Below are 12,358 nucleotides of genomic sequence, written 5' to 3'. Positions count from 1 at the left end.
CCTAGGAAAGTTATCGGTCCCCTGGAAGAGCTGTAACTTTTAGAATGGGTATGATGATTAGTGTTGGGCGCGAATATTCGAATATTAATTGAGAATATCGGCACTTCGAGAATTCGCGAATATTTAGAATATATATATATATTCGAAATTTCAAATATTCTAGATTTTTTTCTCATCAGTAACCTCCCTTCTTGCTTGTGGGCCATTGCAAAGGCTGCAATGTCTTTGTCTGAGCTTAGTAACATCCCTAGCAACCAATAGGAAAGTTGCCTACCCCTTACTATATAAGAACCTCCCCAGCAGCCCTTTTCTGCAGTATTTTGCAGATCTGAGAGAGACATGAGTTTTATTGCTGTGCTCTGTGCTTTGCCGTGTCATTACATTAGATAGTTAGTTAGTTAGCTTATATACTGTATATAATACAGATAGTCAGTGTAGGTTAGATTGTGATATAGTGTAGCTGTGTGCTGTCCATACATACATAGTGCTGTGATGTCACAAGTTCACAATACTAAGTGCACCAATCACTAATACGTAGTCAGACCTGTTAAAATGTGAATTTGCATGTATTGTGCCAAAATATTTGCATCATTAGTGCCGATTTCGCAAACGTGAATATATTGGAGCACTCTATCTGCATAAAAAGCTTTTGTAATGTTCTGCCGTGCCAACCATTTTCTCCAGTCTCATGAAACTTCTAGCAGCTTGAAAAATGTAGCTATAGTGGCCCACACCTGTATTTCGCACGCATTACGCAAATATTACATTGCCGATTTTTCGCGATCCAGAAAATAATCTCAAATTTGCGAATATATGATGAATATTCTACCAAATATTCACAAAATATCACAAATTTGAATATTGCCCCTGCCGCTCATCACTAATGATGATGTTATATGGGGTTCCCAAAAGAGATACTTTCATTTGTTGTATATTGAATATAACTGTATATTTATGTACTTTTCTAATAGACACTTGTATCAATGACTCATGGTTCTCAAAATCTCTGCTTGTAGGAATTGAATGAGAAGATTTTAAAAAATTTGTCCCGGTCATGTGATAATCCACGGTTCACAGTTCCAAGATCTGTACTGCATCAGTAACCTGCTGTGCACCTCTGTGATCACCACATGACCAGGACAGATTCTCATCATTTGAAAGTAAACATGAAGATTTAATTACTAACAGAAAAGATCTGCAAACCATGGATAACTGATAAGAAAACAATGCTAGAAAATTGCAAAAGCTCTCATTATGTAGTGAAAATGTGTGTATGACATACCCAGCATACTGGGCTTCAGGATATGAAACCCAGCAGATTATCTTAAAACATTGAGTGCAAAGAGGACAGTTATGAGAGAGGTCAATCCATGACACATCAGCAATGAAATTCTTTCCAAGAAGCATGGTGGTGGCATTTTATTTCCATCATTTGGCCATGGAAAGCTTGAGACAGATCATGGTAAAATGGATGCAGGAAATAATGAGAAATCCTGGAGGAAAATCCGCTGCATTCTACATGAGAACTGCAGTTCTCCCCTTCTTTACCAATGAAAGGAGTGCTTGAGTGCTGTTCTCCTCAAAGGGATGGGGTTTTGCTGTGTAAATAGTATCATTAAGATGAATGTACTGTACAATCCTTTCCAGATGGTAAACAGACTCACCTCTATGGCCTTAATGGCATCTGGTTGTGCCATAAGCTCATAAGATTCTGATGGCATGGTATGATGGTGAATCTCCAAGCTGCTGTTGGACATGGAGCTAAATGTTCCTCTTCTGTCAGTACAGGCGTACATTTATATCAAGTTAGAACTGCCTGGACATATGCCCCAGAGCTTTTCGAGATCCGCCTGTCACGGATGTGGTGTGGGTTGGAAACTCCACACCAAGCACAGAAGGAAAGGGGACAGAAACTAGGCCTGGAAACTAGGGTAGAGGAGAAGTTCACCTCCTAGAACAACCCTAATCCAAGACCTGACTAACTATCAGTATGAACTGACCTCGATGGTAGGAAAGTTCGTACACAGGAACCTAGAGCCCTAACACACCCTGTAGGGCCCTGGTATAGTGACAGGACTTGAGACAACCTATTCCTCCACCAGAAGGATGAACAGGAGTCTCCCTCAGGCCTAGATCCAAAAGACAGGGAAATACAACAAACAAAATACAAATAGGGAAGACGACACTTAACTTCACGTGGAGCAAAGGCAGCGCCAGGAGCTCAACCGAAATACAACAACCAGCTAGCCCAGAGTCCAGAAACTGAAGCTATAAACCGCACTCCCAGAAGGGGTAAGCAGTAATAAATAGGGGAAGTTAAATGACCAAACTAACAACACCTGCAAGAGGTGTAGTCATTGTCAAAACAACACAGACACAAATGATCCACAAGGAACCAGTCAGATTAACCCATATGTTGCCAGTGTAACAGTGTAGGGGGAGGGGAGGAACACCAGAATAACAACAGAAGGGAAATGACCAGGAACTAGGCCCGAGGACTAGGAAAAGGAAAATGGTAACCACCTAAGGAAACCCTAAACCTATCCCTGGCTCCTGTCAGTATGAATAGACCCTGAAGGTGGAAATATTCATACACCGTAAACCTAGGCCCTAGTCACCCTGAAAATCCCTAGGACTAGTGACAGGGTCTGAGACCACTGGTTCCTTCCCAGATGAACAAACCAGCTACTAGTAAACAATGAGCAAATGGGAGCAAATAAATACCAAAAGAAGTACACTTATCTTCAATAGAAAATGGATGAGCAGGAACTCGGATGAGGACCACACACCAGCTCTTCCAACTCCAGGCAGAGAATATCAACCGCATGGTATGAAGTGTGAGTCCAGACTAAATAGAGGAGCAGAAATGACCACAAGCTATACCTGAGAAAAGAGGTGTGGTCATTACCAACAACAGCACTGCAACAAGTGAAAACAGATACGCTGTCAGATAACCTAACATGTAGCCAGTCTCTCAGATCTTCTAACCTCTGTCACTGGAGGGACAGTGACAGTACCCCGCCCCCTCTACGGGTGACCTCTGGACCCCCAGGACCGAATTTATCCCAATGGGCCCTGTGAAAGGCTTTTTACAAGGCGACTAGCATTAACGTCGGCTGCTGGAACCCACATTCTCTCCTCTGCACCGTAACCCTTCCAGTGAACGAGGTACTGAAGGGATCCACGGAGAATTCGTGAGTCCACTATCCTGGCAATCTGAAATTCAAGATTACTGTCCACCATGACAGGAGTGGGAGGCAAGGAGGACGGTTCAGCAGGTTCAACATATCTCTTCAGCAATGATTTGTGGAAAATATTATGAATTTTTAAAGCCTACGGAGGTTCAAGATGAAAGGCTACTGGGTTAATAATAGCAGAGATCTTATATGGACCAATAAACCTTGAACCCAACTTCCAAGAAGGTACCTTCAACTTAATGTTTCTTGTGGACAGCCACACAGAATCACCCACTCTCAGGTCCGGACCACTCATATGTCTCTTGTCAGCCATACTATTATACTTGTTGCCCTTTTTTTTTCTTCCCTCCCCCCCCCAAATCTATGATAAAGAAGAGGCAAATATCTTTTCTCTTCAGGTATACCAGAAGTCTCAGTACCAGAAAATGTGCCAAACTGCGGATGGAACCCATATTCCTCAAAAAAACTCGGCAAAAGACAAAAATGAAGACCACTCCTCCTGATTCTCTGAGACAAAACATCTCAAATAAGTCTCCAGATTCTGGTTAGCGCATTCAGTTTGTCCATTCGACTGAGGATGAAAGGCCGAAGAGAAGGACAATTGTACCCCCAGGCGAGTACAGAACGCCTTCCAGAATCTGGAAACAAACGGAGTCCCCCTATCAGACACCACATCAGAGGGAATACCATGTAGCTTCACGATGTTATCGACAAACACTTGTGCAAGAGTTTTAGCATTCGGTAGACCTGATAATGCTATAAAGTGCGACATCTTTCTGAAGCGATCAACAACCACAAGAATCACAGCTTTTCCTGAGGAATTCGGCAAATCTGTGATAAAGTACATGGACAAATGAGTCCAAGGTCGGGACGGGATGGACAATCGAATTAGAGATCCTGAAGTCTGAGTATGTGTCACCTTAGCACATGCACAAGTACAACAAGCTGACACATAGCCCTCAACACATTTACGCAACCCCGGCCAACAGAATCTTTGAGAAATGAGATCGACCGTCGATCTGCTCCCAGGGTGTCCTGTAAGAACTTTACAGTGATGTTCCTCGAACACCTTGTGTCGTAATTCGGAAGGAACAAACAACTTCTCCGGAGGACAGTACTCCGGTGCATCTCCCTGGGCCTCCCACACCTCTGCCTCAAGGTCAGGATAAAGGAGCAGATATTACCACCCCTTTAGCCAATATCAGACCAGGATCTTCCGAATCACTCCCCCCAGGAAAGCTACGCGACAAAGCTTCCTCCTTAACATTCTTTACCCCAGGGCGATAGGTGACAAAAAACTTAAATCTGGTAAAAAACAACGACCATCTGGCCTACCTTGGGTTCAGACGTTTAGCCGACTCCAGGTAAACCAGATTTTTGTGATCGGTAATTACCGTAATAGGATGAATCGCTCCTTCCAACCAATGACGCAATTCCTCAAAAGCCAACTTAATGGCCAGCAACTCTCTATTACCTACGTCATTTTTTTCAGCAGTTGCGAGCTTTATGGAGAAGAAAGCACATGGGCGCCATTTACTAGGTGAAGGGCCCTGCAACAAGACTGCTCCTACCCCTACCTCAGATGCGTCAACTTCCACAATGAATGGCTGTGACACATCCGGTTGCATCAGTATAGGAGCAGAAGCAAAACATTCCTTCACCACTGAAAAGGCTCATAATGCCTCATTAGACCAGACTGAGACATCCAAACCTTTCCTAGTCATGTCCGTTAAAGGTTTAACCACAGTCGAGTTATTCAAAATGAATTTAATAGTTAGTGAACCCCAAAAACCACATCAGTGCTTTCAGATTTTCGGGTAGATCCCAGTCCAACACAGCATGGACCTTCTCTGGATCCATACGAAAACCTGAAGATGAGAGTATGTAACCCAGGAATTGCGCTTCCTGAACTGCAAATACACACTTTTCCAACTTAGCCTACAATTTATTCTCCGTTACGATCTGTAATACTTGTCTCACGTGATCCTGATGAGTCTCCATGTCAGGAGAATAAATTAGAATATCATCAAGATACACAACAACATTCCCACCAGATGATGAAAGATGTCATTGATGAAATGTTGAAAAGCCACAGTGGCATTGGTTAACCCAAAAGGCATGACCATATTCTCAAAATGACCTTCAGGGGTATTAAAGGCCGTCTTCCATTCGTCCCCCTCCTTGATCCTTACCAGATTATATGCCCCCCTCAAATCCAACTTAGAGAACACCTTGGCACCGACAATCTGATTGAACAAATCCGGGATCAAAGGAAGGGGATAGGGATCACGGACAGTAATGCGATTAAGCTCACGGAAGGCCAAACATGGCCTAAGAGTTCAGTCCTTTTTCTTAACAAAAAAGAACCCTGCATCCACTGGGGATTTGGATGGTCTAATATGACCTTTAGCCAAACTCTCGGTGATGTATTCTCACATGGTTGCTCTTTCGGGTTCAGAAAGATTATGCAACCGAGACTTGGGCAACCTAGCTCCGGTAACAACGTTGATGGGGCAATCATACTCCTGATGTGGAGGTAACTCCTGGTTTCCACTTTCAGAGAATACATCAGAAAAATCTGAAATAAACGAAGGTACAACTTTAGTGGTTACAACAGAAAGCGATGTGCTAAGACAGTTGTCTATGCAATAATCACTCCAATCAAGAATCTTTCTCGCTAGCCAATCGATGGTAGGATTATGTTTGCTTAACCATGGTAAACCTAGCACCAAGGGAGCAGGCAGACCCTCCAGCACAAAACACAAAATGGATAATTGATAAAAATTACCCACCTTTAAACGAATGTCCTGCACCATTTGTGATAAACATTTCTGTGTGAATGGAGCGGAATCAATTGCAAATACCAAAATATTTTTGTCTAATGCACTTGTTGTCAACCCATGCATACGGACAAACTGACCATCAACTAGGTTAACCCCTGCCCTTCTGTCAATAAACACTTCAATTCCCACAGTTTTGGAATCTAGCGCCACCTTGGCAGACAGGAGAAATCGAGTACTACCGGCAAATGACAAAAGTAAATTCTCAGATTCTCCACCCACACCACCAAGAATGAGATGAGGATTAAACTTTTTTTTTTCTTTTTCACCTTGACGCTGGACATAAGGACATACGTTAACAAAATTTCCCCTTTTTCCACAGAAAAAGCAGAGTCTCTTCTTAAGCCTAAAGTTCTTATCACCAGGTTCAGGAGTAGCTCCTCCCAGCTGCATTGGTTCATCACCAGACTTGAACTCAAGTGTCTCTCTACCCAGAGTGTCGGAGGAGGCCACCACCTTATATGATAGTAGGTCCTGAGAATGAGGAACCTTAGATCTCTCCCTCAGGCGTCTATAAATACGTACAGCAAGGGACATGGCCGCTTCCAATGATTCAGGCTATTCGTGAAACGCCAATGCGTCCTTCAGGCTCTTGGATAACCCTTGACAGACTTGACTACGGAGAGCTGGATCATTCCACTCCATATCCGTAGCACATATCCTAAATTTAGAGCAATAGGTCTCCGCAGAACGCTCTCCCTGCCGTAAGCCACGCAACTTAGTCTCGGCCAGGGAGATCTGATCCAGGTCATCGTAGATAAGACCTAGATGTCACGGTGGGGAGTGGGGAAAACACCCCACCGTACAATGTCACCAAATACTAGGCCATAGGCAGGGAAAAGGGAGCTTGTCACCTCCTAAAGCTTCCCTAAAATAGCCCTAGTCTCCTGGCTGCATGAGCCGCCTTCAATAATAAGGTGGCTCTACCGACGAATCTGGAAGTCTAGAAATCCCTGCATCGCCCTCAACATCGTGACAGGGCAGAGACCTCCTGTTCATCCATCACAGGAGGGCGTCTCCAGCGGCGCAGTAGCTGACAGGGAGAAAGACTATGCAGCAACTGCACGGCAGGTAAGAACACAGTGTAACAAGAGAACATCAAACACCTGCTGCAGCAAAGATAAAAAAACACCAAAACAACCTGGACCCCCATGCGGACACCAATGCAAGGTGGCTCCAGCCAAGGCTGCTAATATTTTTTGGTTCACCCCTTCGGGAAACCAATGGGACCCCCTTTTGGAGGTAACATACACAAAGGGAAACGTCTTGCACACATGCAGGGACAAACGCCAACAACATCCCAGACATGCAACCACAAATAAGACCTACAACAAACCTCCAACTCAAACCCAAACCATAAACAACACACCAGGAGGGGAAGGAAGACAAGGAGGAAGCACTCCGTATGGCATAGCCGGTGACATTGCTAATAACCTTGATGTCAAACTTGGATGGCCCTCAGATCTCATCCATGCAAGGCTGACAAACCAAACTGATCTCATTCTCCAAGATAGAGTATATAAGAAGACCTGAGACCACACCCAACTCACCAATTTGCTCCAGCCAGTGTATTAACCCCACACACACACCACACAGCAGGGAGACACTGCTTAAAGGGGAATTGCACACGCAAGCAAAAGGCAACAGGTTGCCGCAGACAACAGCATGCGTGGCCAGCAAGTCACGGCGCACACAGCAAAACTCGTGACACTGCCACAACATGCCAAAACAGCAACATGTTGCCACTAGCAACAGCAAGCATGGCAACGGTGTCACAGCATACACCATAGGCCGTGACACTAGAGCTCTGAAAAATTAATCTACCGACCAGAGGGACTGTAATCGGGTCGGCAACGAAAAAGCCCAACATTGAGCGTCACCTTTAAGTAAGAAATGATTATACCCACTCTTTGACTCTCGTCCCCAGAAGAGTTAGGACGTAGTCTAAAATATAACGACTCCCTGAACCGAATAAAGTTGTCACTTCCCCTGGAAAATCTGTCCGGGAGAGCAACCTTAGGTTCAAGGCAGGCCTGATTCCCGCTGCCGGAACCAGCCACCTGTGGTTTCTGGATCTGTGAGACGGTCTTGCGGAGGTCAGCTACCTCCAAAGACAGCCCTTGCAGTTGTCCAACCAGTGCAGAAATCGTATCCATCGCTGCACTGACACAAACAAAATGGCGGTTTTTCAGCGGTTGATAATGTCACAGTGTAGGGGGAGTAACACCAGAAGGAAAATGACTAGGAACTAGGCCTCAATGCTAGCGAAAGGGAAATGGTGAGCACCTAAGGAAACCCTAAACCTAGTCCTGACTCCTGTCAGTATGAATAGACCCTGAAGGTGGGAATATTCATACACCGTAAACCTAGGCCCTAGTCACCCTGAAAATCCCTAGGATTAGTGACAGGGTGTGAGACCACTGGTTCCCAGATGAATGAACCAGCGTCTCCCTGAGACTTAGTAAACAACAAGCAAATGGGAGCAACAAAATACCAAGAGAAGTACACTTACCTTCAATACAAAATGGATGAGCAGGAACTCAGATGAGGACCACACACCAGCTCTTCCAACTCTAGGCAGAGAATATCAACCGCATGGTATGAAGTGTGAGTCCAGACTAAATAGAGGAGCAGTAATGACCACAAGCTACACCTGAGACAAGAGGTGTGGTCATTACCAACAACAACACTGCAACAAGTGAAAACAGACAGGTTGTCAGATGACCTAACGTGTAGCCAGTCTCTCAGATCTTCTAAACTCTGTCACTGGAGGGACTGTAAGAGCAAGTCTCTCTGATCTCCTGGCACCTGTCATGGGAGTGTCCGTGACACCACCATGTCCCTAACTTTTATCAGTGACTTCACAGAGTTAAGAGCTTTTCTACTAGCTTGATGCAGATTCAATTACCTGACAAATAAGACTTTCCTGCGTGGACTTGAATCTCCCTAATCTTTCTTTTTTTTTTCTTTGTTCTTTATTACTCACCATATATCCCCTCTGACTCACCCAGTCTTTTCTAAAGGGTCCAGAACTCGTTCCCCAAGCCAGGTGCTCTACAGACCACCAAATGTAACACTTTCATCCAAACTCAATGTCTGCCCGTGTGCTATTCAATTCATTGGAATCTATCCAGCCTGCAGTTGTCTGTCTTGAATACTGTTGGTTTTGAAAAGTGCAGAAAAAAATTCTTGTTAAATGTAAAAGGAAGAAAAATAGAGAAAAACTGAAGCATCAGCAACACTGGTGGAGACCTACTGTATTTATACAGACTCAAGGCTTTGGCTGATGCCAAGGGTGCCACTGCTAAGTGAAGGGGTTGAATAAGGCTTTCTATTATTTTGACTAGACACAACAACCTGGGAAAAACAGGGAGGGGGTGAATACTTTTTATGGGCTCTGTATATACAGCATTACAAGTGCTCTGTTCATTTGGATTTTTCTCTCTCCTTTCTTCTTCCTATTTCTGTGTTCTCCTACATCTCCTGTTGTCCCTCTCGTTCCCAGTCCTTACACTCTCCCCCTTTCTCCTAGCAGTGGGACTCGAGATAGGAGTGGCTTATAGCCAGTATAAAGTCCACATCTATCTGCTCAGTGCAGTAAAACCTCAGTCCCCTTCATTCTTGCTATGGAGAGAAGCAGAGCTACATCATTTCATATTCTTGTGTGCTAATTCTTAACCAAGCTGCCCGCTCTGCCCCAGCAACACTTTTTCATTCACCTTAAACCTTACTTGATAGTCACACACCACACAATGTCTGGGCACTGCCACCTTGCATTAATCCTGATCTCCTTGGCATCTTTTGGAGTGGCTGATGAAGCCATACAGTGCCCTCCTTGCTCACAGGAGAAGCTTATTCGCTGTCTGGACCCTGTTGGGTGCCTGGAGCTGGTAAGAGAACCTGGGTGTGGTTGCTGTGCCACCTGCGCCCTCCAAAAAGGGATGACATGTGGGGTCTACACTGCCCGATGTGGTTCAGGGCTTCGCTGTTACCCCACAAAAGGTTCTGAAAAGCCCCTGCATACCCTTATGAATGGACAGGGGGTCTGCACCGAAATCGGGGAGATAGAAGCCATACAGGGAACTTTTCCAACAGCAGGTGAGAATTAAACAACATTGACCACAGGACAAAAGTAATTTCATGCAACCTTGTTCTTCTCTTGTGTCTTAAGGAACTTGCAATTGTGTCTCTCCTACTTCAAAGGCAGGAAATGCCTCCAGGATATAACTATACCACTGAATCAAATTCTTAACTCTTTTAGCACCAGATTTACTTGTATAATAATATCTTATGGCAAATGTATTGATATCTACATGTGACTGATGGGAATGGACTGGGGGTGTTGTTGATACTTGTCGCCTACAAGAGTGTGTTTTGTGAGATCCTATTCCCAGCTCCACATCTGCATATGCAGTTATAGGATTAAATGACAAGTCATGTATAGAGGTAGGATGAAGGACGGTTGCGGGGAATGCAGTTCTCTGTCCACTTTTGGTGTTCAGTTTACATAAGACAATAACCCATAAAATTGTTTGGACTTTTACAGGCATATGGAAATTCTTGGTAGGTTGAATTAATGTGATAGGTTTGTTTCTGGTTTTCCTCACAGAGAAAACAGCAGGTCTGTATCTCATATGGTATTGTAGATCTGCAGAGCAGTGCACGGTTTCCACAATCATTCACACAGCTATTGCCCCAAGACATATTTCTTGAATAATATCACAATGTATAATAAACAGGCACCAATATCTCTAGAGGGTAGTTTTTATGTATTTGTATTTTGTATTATTCATACTGTGGATTCTTGGTTGCTTTAGCATTTTTGTTTGTCTGATCATCCTAATTTCTGGAGCGACATCCCAGAATTGGACTTGGATACCCATTCTTTTTTTTATAAATACTCACAATTTAACTTTCCATGCAGCCAATTGGAAGGGAACCATCATCAACTTTATGCTACCTTCAACCGATGTCATCATAAAGTAGTGACAGACATGCTGATTTCAGTGGTGTGTCATTCCTGAGCTAAAAGTAAATGGATGCTGATAACCAGCTTTATGATCATCACAGCCAGGGCCTGGAAAAGAGTCACAGATACTGGAGAAGAGTCACAGTGACCTATGAGCTCCTGCTCTCCCCATCCACCTCCTGATGATTGAAAGTTCTCTCCTAGTGAAAAAACTAAGGAGAAAGCTGCCAATCATCAGCAGGTGGGTGGGGACAGCAGGAGCTCGTGAATAGCCAGGATTCTTCTCCAGGCATCCATGACTCTTTTCCAGGTCCGGGCTGTGATGATAAAGCTGGTGCTCACTAACCACTTACTTTTAGCTCATGTGACACACCGCTGAAATCAGCATATCTGTAACTACTTTATTCCGCCATCAGTGAGGTCAGCATAAAGTTGATGACAGATTCCCTTTAACCTCAGGAACGGTTTCCTAAAACCAGCTTTGTATTGTTCCTACATGTATTTGCTGTCTTTTCTTGTGAAATTGCAATCTGTACAGTTAGCCGGATTTCCTTAAAATATATTGTAACAGTCCAGTGCGATATTGCTAGCGCTACAATACACCTTGCCAATCAGAACTGATGTTGGTTGGGATGACTATCACTCAGTCACTTGGTATCAGTCATATAGATCTATGGGGTCATTTATCAAACTAGCGTAAAGTAGAACTGGCTTAGTTGTCCATAGCAACCAATCAGATTTCACCTTTCATTTTCCAAAGGAGCTGTCCAAAATGAAAGATGGAATATGATTGGTTGCTATGAGCAACTAAGCCAATTATACTTTACACCAGTTTGATAAATGACCCCACTAGTCAATGTAAAAATGTTACATGATACATGAGACACTAGCAGTGGCGTAGTGTGGGTGCCAGCACCCAGGGCAAGCCAATTATTGTGCCCCCCTCCCAAACCTGTCGACACGCCCCTTTTTTACAGATAGTGTAGTAGATGTCCACTGCAGTCCTATGTAACACCACACGTAACACAATGATAACTCTCTGAGTACAGATAATCTAGTAGATGGATGGGAGGCTGTAGAATTCAGATCACGCACAGTGTGGCCTGAAGCCCCCCCCCAACCCTAGTTTGAAAGAAATATGTGGATGGACATTACATATATTGGTACAAAAAATACAGTAGAATACAACACCATACCTTACATCCAGTCACTTTTCCTCTGAGATACTGTACACTCTTTCCTCAACGTCTTCATTCGGAGATAGGACCGCCATGATACCTTCTGTCAGCTGTGTCTCATCTCTGCAGAGTTTATCACAGAATTATTTTTTTCAGATTCCTCACTTTACTATC

General features: G+C 44.0%; 1 protein-coding gene across 1 annotated transcript in view; it reads left to right on the top strand.

The window, feature by feature from the left end:
• The first annotated feature begins 9,621 nt into the window (after positions 1-9,621).
• IGFBP4 (insulin like growth factor binding protein 4) overlaps positions 9,622-12,358 on the top strand; it is a 76,413-nt gene continuing 73,676 nt past the window's right edge. The window contains exon 1 of the mRNA XM_040437687.1: positions 9,622-10,135. Within this exon, the coding sequence (XP_040293621.1) occupies positions 9,790-10,135 (346 nt within the window). The 5' untranslated portion in view covers positions 9,622-9,789. The remainder of the gene's footprint in view (positions 10,136-12,358) is intronic.

This window comes from Bufo bufo, chromosome 6 (genome assembly GCF_905171765.1).
Source record: "Bufo bufo chromosome 6, aBufBuf1.1, whole genome shotgun sequence".
In the NCBI taxonomy this organism is placed as follows: Eukaryota; Metazoa; Chordata; class Amphibia; order Anura; family Bufonidae; genus Bufo; species Bufo bufo.
Note: the sequence above shows the minus strand (reverse complement) of the source record. Positions and strands in the feature narration are given on the sequence as shown.